The sequence below is a fragment of the Oncorhynchus gorbuscha genome, linkage group LG10 (genome assembly GCF_021184085.1).
Source record: "Oncorhynchus gorbuscha isolate QuinsamMale2020 ecotype Even-year linkage group LG10, OgorEven_v1.0, whole genome shotgun sequence".
Classification (NCBI taxonomy): Eukaryota; Metazoa; Chordata; class Actinopteri; order Salmoniformes; family Salmonidae; genus Oncorhynchus; species Oncorhynchus gorbuscha.
The window spans coordinates 33,250,757-33,271,384 of record NC_060182.1 but is presented as its reverse complement, the minus strand read 5'-3'; the positions used below and the strand labels follow the sequence as shown (position 1 = coordinate 33,271,384).

Here is a 20,628-nt window from a genome sequence, read left to right as displayed (position 1 = left end):
AAAAACTGGGAATCAAATGACCCTTCATTGTTAAGACAGTGGAATAATCAAATGCATTAATATTTAAATATTGAAAATGTGTGGGCGATAGAGAAAAACAGAACAGCACCATTTGAGGCCATACGGCATAGAGTCTTACAAGCACTGGAGATAGATGCAGAGGGAACATGTGGGTCTGGGTGGGTGTGATGTCGTTGATGTTTGTGTGCGTCTGTCTCTTGTCCTTTGTCTGTATATGTTGATATGTTTTTTTTGAAAGGGAAACAAATGAAAAGCAGGTTGAGACTTTGTTGTAGACTTTCTGGACAACGGAAAGGTAAAGAGGTGGAGGGAAGAATGGAGGGAGAGAAGGAGAAAGAGAGAGGGAAGAATGGAGGGAGAGAAGGAGAAAGAATGGAGGAGGGAGAGAAGGAGAAAGAGAGAGGGAAGAATGGAGGGAGGAAGGAGAGAAGGAGAAAAGAGAGAGGAAGAATGGAGGGAGAGAAGGAGAAAGAGAGAGGGAATGGAGGGATGGAGGGAAGAGAGAAAGGAGAAAGAGAGAGGGAAGAATGGAGGAGAAGGAGAAGAATGGAGGGAGAGAAGGAGAGAGAGGGAGAGAAGGAGAATGGAGGGAAGAAGGAGAAAGAGAGGGAAGAATGGAGGAGAGAGAAGGAGAAAGAGAGAGAAGGAGGGAAGAATGGAGGAGAGAAGAGAAGAGAAGAGGGAAGAATGGAGGGAGAGAAGGAAAAATGAGAGGGAAGAATGGAGGGAGAGAAGGAGAAAGAGAGAGGAAGAATGGAGGGAGAGAAGGAGAAAGAGAGAGGGAAGAGAATGGAGGGAGAGAAGGAGAAAGAGAGAGGGAAGAATGGAGGGAGAGAAGGAGAAAGAGAGAGGGAAGAATGGAGGGAGAGAAGGAGAAAGAGAGAGGGAAGAATGGAGGGAGAGAAGGAGAAGAATGGAGGGAAGGAGAGAAGGAGAAGAAGGAGAGGAGAGGGAAGAATGGAGGGAGAGAAGGAGAAAGAGAAAGAATGGAGGGAGGGGAAGAATGGAGGGAGAGAAGGAGAAAGAGAGAGGGAAGAATGGAGGGAGAGAAGGAGAAAGAGAGAAGGGAAGAATGGAGGGGAAGAATGGAGAGAGAAGGAGAAAGAGAGAGGGAAGAATGGAGGGAAGAGAAAGAGAGAGGGAAGAATGGAGGGAGAGAAGGAGAAAGAGAGAGGGAAGAATGGAGGGAGAGAAGGAGAAAGAGAGAGGGAAGAATGGAGGGAGAGAAGGAGAAAGAGAGAGGGAAGAATGGAGGGAGAGAAGGAGAAAGAGAGAGGGAAGAATGGAGGGAGAGAAGGAGAAGAATGGAGGGAGAGAAGGAGAAGAATGGAGGGAGAGAAGGAGAAAGAGAGAGGGAAGAATGGAGGGAGAGATGGAGAAAGAGAGAGGGAAGAATGGAGGGAGAGAAGGAGAAAGAGAGAGGGAAGAATGGAGGGAGAGAAGGAAAAAGAGAGAGGGAAGAATGGAGGGAGAGAAGGAGAAAGAGAGGGGAAGAATGGAGGGAGAGAAGAAGGAGAAAGAGAGAGGAAGGAAGAATGGAGGGAGAGATGGAGAAAGAGAGAGGGAAGAATGGAGGGAGAGAAGGAGAAAGAGAGAGGGAAGAATGGAGGGAGAGAAGGAAAAGAGAGAGGGAAGAATGGAAGAATGGAGGGAGAAGAAGGAGAAGAATGGAGGGACATTGTAAGAGAGAGAGATATGGAGGGAGAGATGGAGAAAGAGAGGGAAGAATGGAGGGAGAGAAGGAAAAAGAGAGAGGGAAGAATGGAGGGAGAGAAGGAGAAAGAGACATTGTAAGAGAGAGAGATATCGTGAGCAGGAGAGAATATGAGAGAGAAACAGAGAAACAGAGACAGAGAGAGTCATTAACAGTAATTAAAATCAAGAGCCTCTTTAATATGCATGGTGGTTGGACCACTTACAAGTACACATTACATAATACAAGTACACATTACATAATACAAGTACACATTACATAATACAAGTACAGCATTAATATTATTTGTTTATGTTTGTCTTTCTGACCTGTTGCTAGAGAAAGGCCTTTTGTATATAGGGGAGTATGGGAGGGAGAAAAGAGGGAGGGAGGGAGGGAGAATGGGGAAAAAGGGGGGGGAGTATGGGAGGGAAAAAGAGGGAGGGGGAGGGGGGAGTATGGGAGGGAAAAAGAGGGAGGGGGAGTATGGGGGGAGGGAGTATGGAGAGGAGGGGGAGTATGGGAGGGAAAAAGGAGGGAGGGGGAGGGGAGGGAGGGAGTATGGGAAAAAGAGGAGAAAAGGGAGAAAAGAGGGAGGGGGAGTATGGGAGTATGGGAGGGAGAGGGAGTATGGGAGGGAGAAAAGAGGGAGGGGAGTATGGGGAGGGAGTATGGGAGGGAGAAAAGAGGGAGGGGGAGGGGAGGGAGTATGGGAGGGAGAAAAGGAAAAGGGAGGGAGGGAGGGGGAGAGTATGGGAGGGAGAAAAGAGGGAGGGGGAGTATGGGAGGGAGGGAGGGAGTATGGGAGGGAAAAAGAGGGAGGGGGAGTATGGGAGGGAGTTAAGAGGGGAGGGGGAGTATGGGAGGGAGTTAAGAAGGGAGGGGGAGTATGGGAGGGAGTTAAGAGGGGAGGGGGGAGTATGGGAGGGAGTTAAGAGGGGAGGGGGAGTATGGGAGGGAGTTAAGAAGGGAGGGGAAGAGTATGGAGGGAGTAAAGAGGGCAGGGGGAGAATGGGAGGGAGTTAAGAGGGGAGGTGGGAGTATGGGAGGGCGTTAAGAGGGGAGGGGGAGTATGGGAGGGAGTTAAGAGGGGGGGGTATGGGAGGGTGTTAAGAGGGGAGGGGGAGTCTGGGAGGGAGTTAAGAGGGGAGGTGGGAGTATGGGAGGGCGTTAAGAGGGGAGGTGGGAGTATGGGAGGGCGTTAAGAGGGGAGGGGGAGTATGGGAGGGAGTTAAGAAGGGAGGGGAAGAGTATGGAGGGAGTAAAGAGGGCAGGGGGAGAATGGGAGGGAGTTAAGAGGGGAGGTGGGAGTATGGGAGGGCGTTAAGAGGAGATGGGGGAGTATGGGAGGGAGTTAAGAGGGGAGGGGGAGTATGGGAGGGTGTTAAGAGGGGAGGGGGCAGTATGGGAGGGCGTTAAGAGGGGAGGGGGGAGTATGGGAGGGAGTTAAGAGGGGAGGGGGAGTATGGGAGGGCGTTAAGAGGGGAGGGGGAGTATGGGAGGGAGTTAAGGAGGGAGGGTAGGAGTATGGAGGGAGTAAAGAAGGCAGGGGGTGAATGGGAGGGAGTTAAGAGAGGAGGGGGAGTATGGAGGGAGTTAAGAGAGGAGGGGGAGTATGGAGGGAGTTAAGAGGGAGGGGGAAGTATGGAAGGAGTTAAGAGAGAAGGGGGGAGTATGGGAGGGAGTTAAGAGGGGACGGGGGGAGTTTGGGAGGGAGTTAAGAGGGGGAGTATGGGAGGGAGTTAAGAGAGGAGAGGGGAGTATGGGAGGGAGTTAAGAGGGGAGGGGGGAGTATGGGAGGGAGTTAAGAGCGGACGGGGGAGTTTGGGAGGGAGTAAAGAGAGAAGGGGGAGTATGGAGGGAGTTAAGAGAGAAGGGGGAGTATGGGAGGGAGTTCAGAGAGAAGGGGGAGTATGGAGGGAGTTAAGAGACAAGGGGGAGTATGGGAGGGAGTTAAGAGGGGAGGTGGGAGTATGGGAGGGAGTTAAGAGGGGAGGGGGAGTATGGGAGGGAGTTAAGAGGGGAGGGGGAGTATGGAGGGAGTTAGGAGGGGAAGGGGGAGTATGGGAGGGAGTTAAGAGGGGAGGGGGAGTATGGAGGGAGTTAGGAGGGGAGGGGGAGTATGGGAGGGAGTTAAGAGGGGAGGGGGAGTATGGAGGGAGTTAAGAGGGGGGGGGAGTATGGAGGGAGTTAGGAGGGGAGGGGGAGTATGGGAGGGAGTTAAGAGGGGAGGGGGAGTATGGAGGGAGTTAGGAGGGAGGGGGAGTATGGAGGGAGTTAAGAGGGGAGGGGGAGTATGGGAGGGAGTTAAGAGGGGAGGGGGGAGTATGGGAGGGAGAGGAAGTGTTTTGCCTATGTAACGTCTTTACACAAGCTACAGCTAATAATCCATTTAATTAAGCAGTTCTAATAGACTAACCATTGTGTTCCATGACATATGCCAGAAACCTTGTTTAATGTCATCCTTGTCCATAAACTAGATTTGAGTCAGAATAAGTTCAGTCTTTGAATCGGTCTGCAACGGCTTGCCATCACATAACAAGAGGGATCAGCACCAACAGTCAGCATTCCCAGCTTCATCATCTCTTCTTCGATATAAAGAGGAGCATCTCAAATGATCAGAGTCCTCATCACAAAGTTTAGGTAAAATAGACATGCCCCATAGGCCTACTAGCATAAATAATATCAAGGCAGTAAGTACAATGTAAACTTTTCCTTTCTAATACATTCGGTAGATGTATTGTCAATATTGTCCTACCTGAGCCACCTGTGTGTTGTTGATTATCCTGAGTTCTTGCTGATTGCAGTAGTGAGTTCTACTGAAGTTAAGTGAAGCCCCAACATTTGTTTTATAGTCTCCCCTGACCAATCCCTGAGACTCCCTGGCCACCCCTAGGCAGGTGACCTCTCAGCCCCTCACTGCCATCCTGACCTGACGCCGTACCTGCCACATTCAGCCTATTCTCCTTCTCCATCCTGGACTGAAGAACTGCAGTCATCAGTGGCGACATTGACTGTATTACTCCAGTGACTCAGAACTATAGTAAGTGGGACCTCTGTGGATTAGTTCGTCCACAGTTTTGACCCCCCTGGCACTAGCTTGACTGCCTGACGGGCTAGTTTGGGACAGGCCAAGGTCACGTAGAAAAATTGGCTGAGTAAGATAGCCAGGTTTTGAGGGGAAATCATTGGGGCAGAAATAGCAAGAGATGTCATCTCTCTATCTAGTCAGAGCCCCCAGAAAGAAAACAACATTGCATTTGACTCTTCCCAGCTCCCCCACCTTGAATTGTAGCCCCTAGCTTCCAACTGGCAGCGAGTAGAGACATCGAAAAGCCAGAAATGGCTTTATTCCGAATGCAATAATGCAATTAAATCAGATGTTGGACTAATCGCACATTAACCTGTACATGTAGTATAATCAACATTTGTATGAAATTGTACTCATCCAGCCTACTGACATGTAATCATCCTTTGCTATTCTGTTGTTTTTACATATGTATTTTTCATCTGTATGTATTGTGATTAGTGAAAAATGAATTGCCTCATTGAGGACATTAAAGTTTTCTGAATTTGAATCTGAATTTCCTGCCTGGACAGTATCTGAGGTAAGATTGCCTTATCAACTGCGATTTGAGGTAAAATACCATTAGCGTTTTTATTGCCACATTGTAGTCTACTGAATGGGATGATACTCTTTATGGGTGTGAAGTGAGTATCAGATAGACAGAATGACATTATTCATGATATTACCCATATAACAGTGCATGTCAAATCTGAATTTACAGCACTAAAATGATGCAGTGTTAATACATTGCAGAACAATTAGTAGGCATGTAAATAAGTTGGCAGTGTGTTACAACAAAATGTGGCTAGAGTACACGCAGGCAGTGGACGATACTGTAGAGGGAAAAGGAGACAAAATCAAATGTTGTTTGTTTTCTTCATTTTTTTCTTTTTTTATTATTTTACAGCAGAAAGAATATAAAGCATTCAGAAAACATCTTCCATATTTTAAGGGCATTTCAAAACGTTTTGCATGGCTTCAGCAGCTGAAATCTCTTATTATTATTATTTTTTACATATCCATCGAGTCAGTGACACTTGTACATGCACAATTACAGAAACAAAACTAACAAACAAGAAGGAGGGAAGAAAAAGTAGGAGAAACCAATACACATTAGGAGAACGGGAAAAAGTAGGAGAAACCAATACACATTAGGAGAACGGGAAAAAGTAGGAGAAACCAATACACATTAGGAGAACGGGAAAAAGTAGGAGAAACCAATACACATTAGGAGAACGGGAAAAAGTAGGAGAAACCAATACACATTAGGAGAACGGGAAAAAGGAGGAGAAACCAATACACATTAGGAGAACGGGAAAAAGTAGGAGAAACCAATACACATTAGGAGAACGGGAAAAAGTAGGAGAAACCAATACACATTAGGAGAACGGGAAAAAGGAGTGGTTGAAATAATAGGGGAAGGAGAGAAAGAGAGGGTCACAACAGGGAAAGACCGAGAGGAAGACAGTTATAGAGGAGAGGAAAATGTATCTAACACTAGTTCACATGCAAAGTGTCGAGGACCCACGACTTTGTTTAAAAGAAGGGCCATTTTTTTTCTTCTTGGTTTGGAATTGATGAAAACGTGCAGTTCGGTAAAGGGTGCCATATAATTGCTGTCCATAAACTACTGAATGCTTGTCTTGCAATACTGGCATTTGCATAAGAGTACGTCAACTAAATGTGTCCAATCATTTTCTATCTTCACTAGGTCTATAGGTCTCCACAAAATAATGCTTATTGCTCTGTGTCCACAAGTGGAAAACGTTGTGAGATGGTTTCTGCTCTGTGGTCCTGATGTGCCTACCTTTCAGTAGTTTGGGTGCATTGACAAAGGTAGAGGAGGAAAGCTAGTCCCTCGGGTCAATTAGCAGAGTGTAATGAAGGTAATCAAATCCATATGAAGTGCCTGTTTCTATAGCTAACCTGTCATACCACCCAGAAAATGGCTGTCAGCCATTCCTGAAGGGCTTTTTTTCTGAAACATCTGTCCCTTTAATATCTGGTCATCTTCAACTGCCTCAAAGTCTCAGGAAGACCCCACTCAAATGTTTCACCATGTCATCACCCATAACTGAGATGAAATGTAGAACTGAGAATAACTCGATAGACTATTTGAAGCTGTGTGTGATGCTATTACATAGCAAGTCCTTGTTTTACTGAGAAACATCAAGTCAGAGGAGGTCAAAGGTTGAAATGTTACTATACTCATTAGCATAGTCTTTAAAAGAAAGTTAAGCATTTCCATTAGACTTCAAACCATAGTGTCCCATAATGCAAACTCCTTTCTGTCTGAGCTGTAGCCAAGTGATCAACTTGTCTCAATTATAATTAGCTACACTACAATGTTTTGTATCCCCTATTTTTGATTTAGTGTCCTTACATCTCTCCTCAGTTCAGCTTACTTATCTGAGAGGAAATGGATAACAGTAATGTATCCAGGATCATAGTAATCCTTTGCCTGTCTTGACCAGAAAGTTCTGTTGAGGGGTGTTGCATCTTCCTATCCTACTTCAATACAGTATGTCCTCTCTCTCTGCAGTGAATCACCAATCAGTGTCCTGCTCCACTTCCTCCTCCCCATTTTGGCACCCTGAGTAAAAGACGGAAGGGAGGTGAGCCGTTCCCTAGGACTAGGAGCAGGTTAGGAAAATAACACAATGATGAGCTCCATCTGCTGAACTGTGTACAAGTGAGACTGACTGTGCCTTGACATACCTATCTGCATATCTGGATATGTCCAGTGCAGTGTACTGTTGCCTGTGTGTGTGTGTGTGTGTGTGTGTGTGTGTGTGTGTGTGTGTGTGTGTGTGTGTGTGTGTGTGTGTGTGTGTGTATTGTTGTCTAGTATAATACTTGCAGTATACTGCCAAAAGAGTGTCCGAACTGTTCAGGTATTTGAAGTTGAGAGCACACCATCTCTATATCCAAATGAATGAAAAATAAAATGTGTTCAAAAAAAGTTTCAACTTGCTTCTAGAAAAACTTGCCCTCCTGCTACCCCTGGAAATATGGTCAGTAAATACTGCAGATTGATCATAGTTTTGTATTTTAAGGGTTCTCCTCTTCCCTCCAATCACATGCCCTCCGTCTTTCAGAGTTCTGTGACACGTCAAACCAACGTTCTTCGTTTTACAGAACAGCAAGTCTTTAAAAGTCTAACTACCGATTCTAGAAAAATAAGCATGCTTTGGGTGCAGTTCAGTCACCCAGTTAACTATGTTACCCATGCAAGCATAATAAAACCTTCTCATATGGCCACAGCAGTGTATTGGCTGGCATTCTTACCACTACCAGAATGATGAATGCAAGGCAATAAAACCACAGAAGTTATGGAATCTAATTCTCATGGTTTCAACAGGCAGTTCCAATAGAAAATGAATGTTGACACGATGGAATGCGCTCCGTGGGTTAAGGGAACACTGTCACTGGAATGATTTGGGTGATGGTTTTGGATTGATATATATGTACTTGATATACAGTAGTCCTAAAGAATTATGGATCAGTTGCTATTGGTATCTCCAAAGCCATATTTTCCTCCTTAGGTACCTTGCATGCTTCCTGGCATTGGCTTTGTGCGATCAATCAGGATATGATTAGGCACTTTCTACATAAACACTCTGAAAATAGGTTTACATATCAAGTCTCTGTAAAATAAACACACACACACAGAGAAATAAACCCAGAAGTACATAAAAACAAAAACATCAGAACAGCCAACAGTGTCTTGAGATGCATTTCAGCATTTAAAACAACAAAATGTAATTGTCCAATGGCATGTTCTTATAGGAATATAATATATTTCAGCAGAACTGCAAGAACCAGCAGACACTTATGGCCTAGGTTTGAATACCATTGGATAGAGTCTCTATCATGCATTCACAGATACAGTATAATCAACTGGTATCAACGGGTCTGTTCCCACTTCCCACATTTCATTTCATCATCTTTCAAACACTGCCCTCACATACCCCATTATGAACCAGACACGTACAGAAGTTGCTATAATAGTAGTGGTGCATCTCGTTACCCTTACAGATCACTCCTTTTGGCTCATTGACTTAGCTGCAACGATCCATAATGGTTCATGTGTCTCACCATAAACCCCATCCGTTCTTTTTGTTGTTGTTGTTGCACTTTTGATTGTTTAAAGTGTTGCTTCTGCAGGCAAATGACTCGTTTACTTTTACAAAGAATGCCAGCGATGCTACACATCATTCACTGTTGGCCACATTACATGTGGACTCTGGTCTGTCCAGACCCTGACAGGCCTGGGTAAAGTTAAGCTTCCAGCCCAAACTTAAAAACAAATGTCTTGTGTCAGCAGTTTGACAAGTTGATATCGTCTATTTCATCCCCCGTGAGTTGTCCTATGAAACACATGTTCAATCAACCTCAACTATAAACAACAACAACAACAACAACAAACAGGGCTGAGATTCCCGTAGACACGGTTGCCATTTACAATCTTTATATGAACACAATCCATACGAACATGCTAAGAGACATTGACACCACCACCCTTCTCTCATACGGATCAAATAAAGCACACCTTTCTTTTGCATTTGAAATGTTACTGACAAAGTGATCCCTGTGTATTTGGTGATGATGGCAACAAACAAAACATCTTGGGTTGTTCTGACGTGTGATAATGGATGAGGAACAGGAGACTTAAAAGTTGCTGTAGAAATATTTCTCCCTCTGCAATGTGTACCTCTATCTGTGATTCGCTGCCAGTCGGGATGGGACCTTGTGGTCTTCAATGCTAGTGTCTATTTCATTGTATGATTATCTGTTCTGATAAGATTAACTTCATTCTCTTGTTAAGCAATATAGCATTCACATTACTTGGCACCATTGGCAAAAGATTCTTGGTAGCCCAAAACAAAAATGTAAACATAACCATACATGTCTTAAGATCATTTTGCAGATTTCTCCTATCTCTAAATACATTATATATATATTTTTTATAACTTTTTAGTATTCGCAATAATGTCATGCTTTAGCAAAATGTTCTTCTCAAGAACAATCAAAATAAAATAAAATACTCTTATAGTGAAATAGTTAGAATCATTTTACAGAGCATAGCCACTACTGCTTTTGTTTAGTGTTTTGTTTTTTAACCTTTGTTCATGTTTTTCATGCACATAGCTCATTTTTATCCCAGGTATTTACACTATATACAATCAATACAACCATACTTCTTAGGCATTCAAACAAAACTATACAAATATTCTGTTTTTGTCTCGTACCTGTTTTTGACCCCTTTTTAATGAATAAAATAATATATTTCTAAAATACAATCCCCTTTGGGTAAATGTTTTTCCCTACGTACCTTCAGCCTTCTTTATATACAGAAACCGCTCAATTGTCAAAAATATGGATTTGTCTAACCCCTATTTTGGGACTAGCTTAGGGACCCCTCGAAGAATCTCTAAGACGTCAAGGCAATGTATGTGATCTTCCCCTCAAAAGCCCTCACAGGCCCTGAAGTTCATTTAAAATGTATGTGATCTTCCCCTCAAAAGCCCTCACAGGCCCTGAAGTTCATTTAAAATGTATGTGATCTTCCCCTCAAAAGCCCTCACAGGCCCTGAAGTTCATTTAAAATGAACAACAATAACCTTCATGACTGTAATCATTACAACACAAAAGAGGCAAGTTTTCTTTCTTTTTAGAATACCGAGGAAACAAATAAGGCAAATGAAAAAGAAAACAAGAGGACAATGTTGGTGTCATTCAGTAACTAGAGGGTATGAATGACTCTTGGGGAAGTAGGTGGGTACATGGGAGACTCTGTTGCATTTTAACATGAAGACAAACGCAAAACATTGAAAAACAGAGGTTACAGACCTAATTCCAAGCACGCAGACGAAGACTTTCACCCATAGGCATGCACATTTGATAAAATCGACAACACATCATTTTTTAGGAGACAAGTCAGTTATACCGGTAATGGGTATAAGCACGGAACAGATTCAAGCAAAGAGGAATTAAACATATAGTAAAAATAAAAAAACACACCCCATTGAATCCCTTTATCTCTTGCCTCACAGTGCCCCCTAAACGTAGATAACAAAATAAGCCATTATTTTAATAAGCCCCGCCCATTCCTTCTCAAACCCCTCCTACATTCAGATGCAGCCCCACCCCTTCGGACTGACTGGCGGAGTAGAGCACAGCGTAACAGAAGGACGCTTGATCTATTTCCAGTTACTCTACTGAATGTATTCACCGACTGTTGATAGGGAGAGTAAGTTTGCAAATGGATCAATATATTACCGAGAATGTTTGGTTCATTAGATGACATGTTTTCTCCTTCAAATGGATGAATCAGTTCACTTTTTTTATTTTTATTATGAAATACAATTAGAGCCAAGTCCCAATGTGTTTCTGTAATGTTTCCTTATGTTCTGGTTGGCGTCTGTCCTCCATCCTAGCTGTCCTCCATCCTAGCTGTCCTCCATCCTAGCTGTCCTCCATCCTAGCTGTCCTCCATCCTAGCTGTCCTCCATCCTAGCTGTCCTCCATCCTAGCTGTCCTCCATCCTAGCTGTCCTCCATCCTGTCCTCCATCCTAGCTGTCCTCCATCCTAGCTGTCCTCCATCCTAGCTGTCCTCCATCCTAGCTGTCCTCCATCCTAGCTGTCCTCCATCCTAGCTGTCCTCCATCCTAGCTGTCCTCCATCCTAGCTGTCCTCCATCCTAGCTGTCCTCCATCCTAGCTGTCCTCCATCCTAGCTGTCCTCCATCCTAGCTGTCCTCCATCCTAGCTGTCCTCCATCCTAGCTGTCCTCCATCCTAGCTGTCCTCCATCCTAGCTGTCCTCCATCCTAGCTGTCCTCCATCCTAGCTGTCCTCCATCCTAGCTGTCCTCCATCCTAGCTGTCCTCCATCTTATCCTTTTGGTTTGATCCACTGGTGGCAGGGACCTTTTCCACATGTCCAACATTCCTCTTCCTTTACCATCTAAAAACCTAGACTCCGATACTCCCAAAAAGACAAAGCAATCCATGAAAAAGTGCAAAAAAATGTCATGAAGCTAATGTTCTGCCCCCCACAGCTTCTTCTCCTTTAGTTTAGAATTCTCCAGAAGAAGTTGCCACTCTCCAACATACACAACGATAGATAAACGTGAAAAATGCTGTTGTTGTTGTACATGTAATCGAAGTGGAATCAGTCACGCTGTCATAGTTGTAATAATAATCGCAGTGTTTTCACTGAACTGTTTATTTTCTTCTCTTGTAAAATGTCTTGGGTACAAAGGGGGGAAAGAAAAGGAGGAGAGTGATGTCACATTGTGAGGGGGCTCTTCTGAGGGTTCTCATGTTCCTTGGCCCTTTTCGATTCGTTCACTCTGAAACACAGACGGAGAGACAGATGTCATTTAAACAGGGGTCTATGATCACTGTCACAGATAAGCTCTCACTGGATGGTGATGTACTCTAATGTCTCAAACCATTCCCCTCCATAGAGGACACCATTCCCCTCCATAGAGGACACCATTCCCCTCCATAGAGGACACCATTCCCCTCCATAGAGGACACCATTCCCCTCCCTAGAGGACACCATTCCCCTCCCTAAAGGTACCCATTTCCCTCTATAGAGGACACCATTCCCCTCCATAGAAGACACCATTCCCCTCCCTAGAGGACACCAGTCCCCTCCATAGAGGACACCATTCCCCTTCATAGAGGACACCATTCCCCTCCATAGAGGACACCATTCCCCTCCCTAGAGGACACAATTCCCCTCCATAGAGGACACCATTCCCCTCCGGAGAGGACACTATTCCCCCCCTAGAGGACACCATTTCCCTCTATAGAGGACACCATTCCCCTCCATAGAGGACACCATTCCCCTCCATAGAGGACACCATTCTCCTCCCTAGAGGACACCATTCCCCTCCCTAGAAGACACCATTCCCGTCCCTAGAGGACACCATTCCCCTCCAAAGAGGACACCATTCCCCTCCATAGAGGACACCATTCCCCTCCTTAGATGACACCATTCCACTCCCTAGAGGACACCATTCCCCTCCATAGAGGACACCATTTCCCTCCCTAGAAGACACCATTCCCCTCCTTAGAGGACACCATTCCCCTCCCTAGAGGACACCATTCCCCTCCATAGAGGACACCATTCCCCACCCTAGAGGACACCATTCCCCTCCCTAGAGGACACCATTCCCCTCCCTAAAGGATACCATTCTCCTCCATAGAGGACACTATTCCCCTCCATAGAGGACACCATTCCCCTCCATAGAGGACACCATTCCCCTCCCTAGAAGACACCATTCACCTCCCTAGAGGACACATTCCCCTCCCTAGAGGACACCATTCCCCTCCATAGAGGACACCATTCCCCTCCCTAGAGGACACCATTCCCCTCCCTAGAGGACACCATTCACCTCCCTAGAGGTACCCATTTCCCTCTATAGAGGACAGCATTCCCCTCCATAGAAGACACCATTCCCGTCCCTAGAGGACACCATTCCCCTCCAAAGAGGACATCATTCCCCTCCATAGAGGACACCATTCCCCTCCTTAGATGACACCATTCCACTCCCTAGAGGACACCATTCCCCTCCATAGAGGACACCATTCCCCTCCCTAGAAGACACCATTCCCCTCCCTAGAGGACACCATGCCCCTCCCTAGAGGACACCATTCCCCTCCATAGAGGACACCATTCCCCTCCCTAGAGGACACCATTCCCCTCCATAGAGGACACCATTCCCCTCCCTAGAGGACACCATTCCCTCGAGAGAGGACAAGAGACATGAAGATCGACACAGCCCTCGTCAACGGGAGCTGGTGCTGGTCTGGAAAGAAAACACTGATTAACTATCAACATTGATAAAGACTTATTTGGAGTAGATATCATTCATTCTAAATGATTCTGTTGAATCACTAAGTCTTACAGCTCACTGAACCCATTCCTTCAATACAGGTCAACATTGAAACTTGAAAACGATTCTTAAAGCAGTTTGATTTACTTTTAGACTCTTGAGAATATAATGTGATTGAAATAAGGTGTCTTGATAATGTAATTCTCTCCAAAACAAATCTCAAGAGAGGAAACAGTCCCTTGACAATTCCACCAAATATTTGTTGGGCTGAAAGAGACCATCAAGGCAGGCAGAGGTTAACAAAGTGGTTTGTATTTGGAACATTGCTATGCACCAAATAAATGACGTTATCACTCCAGAATTGTGTTTAAATGAGTTTAATCAGAGGACTGTATTTTTGTGTCTATCACTAAATGATGAACTACTAACACAATTGAAAACGTAACGCATTCAATTTGGAAACAGTCCCTTGACATATAATAGATATTTTTTAGACAAAAATATCCTATCCAAACTAGTATTGTGTTTGTATTGCATTATGTCCACTGGGAAGTGACATTACCTTGGCATTCCACTTGTGAACCATGTCCAATCTGAGCCAGAGCCAAACTGAACCATGTCCAAACTGAGCCAGAGCCAAACTGATGGCTCAGTAAACACCACACCTAATCAGTGTGTACAATGGACTCAGTAGATCTCACTGTACTGTAAGTCATTAGCCAATTACGGTGTTATATCATAATCAATATACCTATTGGCCCTTAGTGCTTGTACTGCTGGCCCTTAGTGGTTGTACTGCTGACCACAGGAACACTGTGTATTTGCTCTGCCTGGCTGTACCTTCCATACTGCTTCTGAGAAAAGTCTTCTCATATGCATTTAGGATGAGTGGACAATGAGTGGATAGAACCAAGGTAATGTCCATTTTTTACCACCGAGGACCAGTTTGCAAACAAGTGTTTTAATTTGTACTTTTAAGTGCTGTCCTCTGGGAATACATGGTACATATTGTTGTATATGTTTTTTACCCAAATAAATTCAATTCAGAATGCGTTACATTTCACATGGGTTTACACGTGTATCAACCCGAAAGTCTTTAACTCTACAGAGCTCAGCGGTGAGCCCCCACCCACACTGCTATTTATGTAGGTTTAGTGATTCTCAGTGTGCTACTTCCTCTTCCTCTTCCCCTGGGGTGTGAATCCATTACTGGTACCACTCCTGCTGCTCTAACTCCCTGGAGGTGCATGGCAGGGACTCCCCATTGTTTGCTTGGTACTGCTAGTCTGACCTATTTGTGCTATCACAGCACTGCAACCCAGATCTGAACAAACATGCATGCTATCGCATCTTTATAGTACTGTAGCCACCTCACCTGCTCTCAAAGCACAGTAACCCATACCGTACAGTAAGGATGTCTCAGATACAGAGGAAGTTAAGTTATCGGGGGTATGGCCTTATCAACCTAGCAATTTGTCATATAGAGATTGTGCTGGTATATTACAATGAATTGATTCATACAATGAATTGATTATCACAATGAGTTGATTCATACATTCAAAATTCCCCCTTGTGGAAGAAGGTGAACTACAGTGTTTGTGAGTCATAAAGATGATGACGCTGATGATAACCGTCACATACTGTCCGTATTTTTGTCAATATGCCCGAAGACTTTCCAGGGGAGTAGTGGGACAGACAAACCGTTTCCACCCATTAAGAATTCCTTCAATATTTTCAGTGATGACGCAAGTGTCATTGAACCAGGCCTGAAACAGTGACAGATATCAATGCGATGGCGAAGGGAGCTCGTACAAGACAGTTTTGACAGTTTGAGTGAACAAAACCAAAGGGGATCAAGCCCTCCCTCAACTCTGTGAGGTGTGTGGGGCGCAACAGGACAGACAGTAAGACAGACAGCTGTTTGGGAGAAAACATCCGGTCCATAGCATGCCTGGGGGTACATGTTAAAGAGCAAGGCCCATAGAGTCATGCAACACAGAGAAAACAACCTTCCGTTCTGTAAATAGGCATTTTCACAAACCACACGAATAAAACAGAAGAACAATTCAACTCCTTTCCAGAGAAGAGAAAGAGGTGCCTGTTAAGTGTTGCGGTGACATAGTCATTCATAAGCGGTGGTTAGTTGGTTTAATAAGAGTAAAGTTACGCCTGCTCTGACTCTGAGCTTCTCAGTCAGTCCACCTGTGGCTCCAGTAGGCAGCCATCATGCAAGCAGGCATCAAGCAACAGTGATGGACAAGATACAGGGAGGGGAGAGAGAGAGAGAGAGAGAGAGAGAGAGAGAGAGAGAGAGAGAGAGAGAGAGAGAGAGAGAGAGAGATGGATGGAAAGAAAGTGAGAGAGAGTGAGAGAGAGACAGAGAGGAGGTCAAGGACTCAGGATATATAACTGTATTATTAGAAGAGAGAGAGGCAGAGACATACAGTGTAGACGAGGAGGAGAGAAAGAGAAGGACGAACTGAGTTGCTGAGGCTGCACTCACCCGCTTGAACAGTCTATGGTCCATCAAGGGGCTTCGCATAAAAAGCAAAACAATACCAGACAGCTATTAGCACACAGTAGGCACTGTGAGGGAAGGAATTGGGGCGAGGAGAAGAGAGGTGGGGGCCAAATACAGTGGAGGGGAAGAGGGGGGTGTCTGAAGTGTTGTATATAACCCACCTAGACCTTTTATCAACCCCAAAATAAATCAAATAGACAAATGAAAACAGAGAACTGTCCCTCTCATCTGTGCAGACTCCTTCTCGCCATCTAACGTGTAGGAAACCATTCAAATATCTTGCAAATCCCTACACTGTGAACGAAGGTATGTATTTGGTAGTGTGTGTGTGTGTGTGTGAACATAACAAACACATTTGGAAACCCATAGGAGTTAGTGTTGTGGGCGGGGCTTACCTGTGGCGGCAGCGGCGTAGAAACCTCATGATCTTCCTGGCAGCCTGATCCTGCCTCTTGGAGAGCAGACTACTTCTACAACACACAAGACAAGAGGGAACACTGGCTTTTGAGAGGGTTCACAATGTTAAAAGATACTGTGTCTGTTTGAAGCTAGTGTCGTTTCACAATGCTTGTGCTCTTTTTCAACCAGGCTTTTAACCTCGACTTCAGGAGATTCTGTTATAGCATGGATACTATCCTCTCCGGGGAAACTCCAGAGCCTTGGTGCCTTCATCAATGTAAAAGATATTTACAGAAGTCGTATGTTCAAAATCTCAACCAATTACGCATGAACACAGAAGGCCACTACGATCCTAGGGACTGCAAATGGGACTGCGGTCGTTCGTTATAAATTGATTTCCCCAAGTGAAGTCTGCAAGGTTAAAGTGGCAGTCAGCAGTTGCCTTCTCCCCAACCCCGTTCCATAAAAAAGCTGAGGGATGGGGCTGGAGAAATGTACCACTCTCAAATTCATAGATGGAGCTACGGGTCTGACCAAACCTTTAGTATCAAAATATTACTTTTGAGGGTATATAGAGTTTCTTAAAATGTATTTTGTTTACAGACATTGGCATAAAATAAGCTTATATTTTGGGTTCTGATGGGGTACGGCAGTTGAACTAAGCTCATGAGGCATTTATAAGTTATATTCTTTAAGAACCATGGTACATCACATTCATTTATAAGTTATATTCTTTAAGAACCATGGTACATATCATTCATTTATAAGTTATATTCTTTAAGAACCATGGGTACATCACATTCATTTATAAGTTATATTCTTTAAGAACCATGGTACATCACATTCATTTATAAGTTATATTCTTTAAGAACCATGGGTACATCACATTCATTTATAAGTTATATTCTTTAAGAACCATGGGTACATCACATTCATTTATAAGTTATATTCTTTAAGAACCATGGGTACATCACATTCATTTATAAGTTATATTCTTTAAGAACCATGGGTACATCACATTCATTTATAAGTTATATTCTTTAAGAACCATGGTACATATCATTCATTTATAAGTTATATTCTTTAAGAACCATAGGTACATATCATTCATATATAAGTCCCAAAATAGATGTAACAACTGCAGACTGCCGCTATCCTGTAATGAGGCCCGCCTCCTGTATGTGTGTATTACTGTGTATGTGTATTACTGTGTGTGTATTACTGTGTGTGTATCTGAGTGTGTGTCAATGTGATTAGCTACTTGAGTTTATGCTGCTGTATGTTCGTGTGTGTGTTATTTAATCAATAAGGCATGAGGTGGGTTTGTGGTATATGGCCAATATACCATGGCCAAGGGTTGTTCTTAAGCAAATCAAATCAAATCAAATTTTATTTGTCACATACACATGGTTAGCAGATGTTAATGCGAGTGTAGCGAAATGCTTGTGCTTCTAGTTCCAACAATGCAGTGATAACCAACAAGTAATCTAACTAACAATTCCAAAACTACTGTCTTATACACAGTGTAAGGGGATAAGGAATATGTACATAAGGATATATGAATGAGTGATGGTACAGAGCAGCATACAGTAGATGATATCGAGTACAGTATATACATATGAGATGAGTGTGTAGACAAAGTAAACAAAGTGGCATAGTTAAAGTGGCTAGTGATACATGTATTACATAAGGATGCAGTCGATGATGTAGAGTACAGTATATACATATGCATATGAGATGAATAATGTAGGGTAAGTAACATTATATAAGGTAGCATTGTTTAAAGTGGCTAGTGATATATTTACATCATTTCCCATCAATTCCCATTATTAAAATGGCTGGAGTTGGGTCAGTGTCAATGACAGTGTGTTGGCAGCAGCCACTCAATGTTAGTGGTGGCTGTTTAACAGTCTGATGGCCTTGAGATAGAAGCTGTTTTTCAGTCTCTCGGTCCCAGCTTTCATGCACCTGTACTGACCTCGCCTTCTGGATGATAGCGGGGTGAACAGGCAGTGGTTCGGGTGGTTGATGTCCTTGATGATCTTTATGGCCTTCCTGTAACATCGGGTGGTGTAGGTGTCCTGGAGGGCAGGTAGTTTGCCCCCGGTGATGCGTTGTGCAGTCCTCACTACCCTCTGGAGAGCCTTACGGTTGAGGGCGGAGCAGTTGCCGTACCAGGCGGTGATACAGCCCGCCAGGATGCTCTCGATTGTGCATCTGTAGAAGTTTGTGAGTGCTTTTGGTGACAAGCCAAATTTCTTCAGCCTCCTGAGGTTGAAGAGGCGCTGCTGCGCCTTCTTCACGACGCTGTCAGTGTGAGTGGACCAATTCAGTTTGTCTGTGATGTGTATGCCGAGGAACTTAAAACTTGCTACCCTCTCCACTACTGTTCCATCGATGTGGATAGGAGTAGATGAACAGCATTCTCACATAGGTATTCCTCTTGTCCAGGTGGGTTAGGGCAGTGTGCAGTGTGGTTGAGATTGCATCGTCTGTGGACCTATTTGGGCGGTAAGCAAATTGGAGTGGGTCTAGGGTGTCAGGTAGGGTGGAGGTGATATGGTCCTTGACTAGTCTCTCAAAGCACTTCATGATGACGGAAGTGAGTGCTACGGGGCGGTAGTCGTTTAGCTCAGTTACCTTAGCTTTCTTGGGAACAGGAACAATGGTGGCCCTCTTGAAGCATGTGGGGACAGCAGACTGGTATAGGGATTGATTGAATATGTCCGTCAACACACCGGCCAGCTGGTCTGCGCATGCTCTGAGGGCGCTGCTGGGGATGCCGTCTGGGCCTGCAGCCTTGCGAGGGTTAACACGTTTAAATGTCTTACTCACCTCGGCTGCAGTGAAGGAGAGACCGCATGTTTTCGTTGCAGGCCGTGTCAGTGGCACTGTATTGTCCTCAAAGCGGGCAAAATTTTTTATTTAGTCTGCCTGGGAGCAAGACATCCTGGTCCGTGACTGGGCTGGGTTTCTTCTTGTAGTCCGTGATTGACTGTAGACCCTGCCACATGCCTCTTGTGTCTGAGCCATTGAATTGAGATTCCACTTTGTCTCTGTACTGACGCTTAGCTTGTTTAATAGCCTTGCGAAGGGAATAGCTGCATTGTTTATATTCGGACATGTTACCAGACACCTTGCCCTGATTAAAAGCAGTGGTTCGCGCTTTCAGTTTCACGCGAATGCTGCCATCCATCCACGGTTTCTGGTTAGGGAATGTTTTTATCGTTGCTATGGGAACGACATCTTCGACGCACGTTCTAATGAACTCGCACACCGAATCAGCGTATTCATCAATATTTCCATCTGATGCAATACGAAACATGTCCCAGTCCACGTGATGGAAGCAGTCTTGGAGTGTAGAGTCAGCTTGGTCTGACCAGCGTTGGACAGACCTCAGCGTGGGAGCCTCTTGTTTTAGCTTCTGCCTGTAGGCAGGGATCAGCAAAATGGAGTCGTGGTCAGCTTTCCCGAAAGGGGGGCGGGGCAGGGCCTTATATGCGTCGCGGAAGTTAGAGTAACAATGATCCAAGGTTTTACCACCCCTGGTTGCGCAATCGATATGCTGATAAAATTTAGGGAGTCTTGTTTTCAGATTAGCTTTGTTAAAATCCTCAGCTACAATGAATGCAGCCTCCGGATAAATGGTTTCCAGTTTGTAAAGAGTTAAATAAAGTTTGTTCAGAGCCATCGATGTGTCTGCTTGGGGGGGATATATACGGCTGTGATTATAATCGAAGAGAATTCTCTTGGAAGATAATGCGGTCTACATTTGATTGTGAGGAATTCTAAATCAGGTGAACAGAAGGATTTGAGTTCCTGTATGTTTCCTTCATCACACCACGTCCTGTTAGTCATGAGGCATACGCCCCCGCCACTCTTCTTACCAGAGAGATGTATGTTTCTGTCGGCGCGATGTGTGGAGAAACCCGTTGGCTGCACCGCCCTGGATAGCGTCTTCCCAGTAAGCCATGTTTCCGTGAAGCAGAGAACGTTGCAGTCTCTGATGTCCCTCTGGAATGCCACCCTTGCTCGGATTTCGTCAACCTTGTTGTCGAGAGACTGGACATTGGCAAG

General features: G+C 44.6%; 1 protein-coding gene across 8 annotated transcripts in view; it reads right to left on the bottom strand.

Moving 5' to 3' along the window:
- Positions 1-11,366: 11,366 nt before the first annotated feature.
- camta1a (calmodulin binding transcription activator 1a) overlaps positions 11,367-20,628 on the bottom strand; it is a 522,529-nt gene continuing 513,267 nt past the window's right edge. For 6 of the 8 annotated variants that reach the window (XM_046365688.1, XM_046365690.1, XM_046365694.1 and 3 more), the window contains 3 exons: positions 16,548-16,622; positions 16,135-16,165; positions 11,367-12,137 (listed from right to left, as the gene is read on the bottom strand). In XM_046365688.1, coding sequence (XP_046221644.1) covers positions 12,105-12,137; positions 16,135-16,165; positions 16,548-16,622 — 139 coding nt within the window. In that variant the 3' untranslated portion in view covers positions 11,367-12,104. The remainder of the gene's footprint in view (positions 12,138-16,134; positions 16,166-16,547; positions 16,623-20,628) is intronic. The other 2 variants (XM_046365689.1, XM_046365691.1) reach the window with 1 other exon arrangement.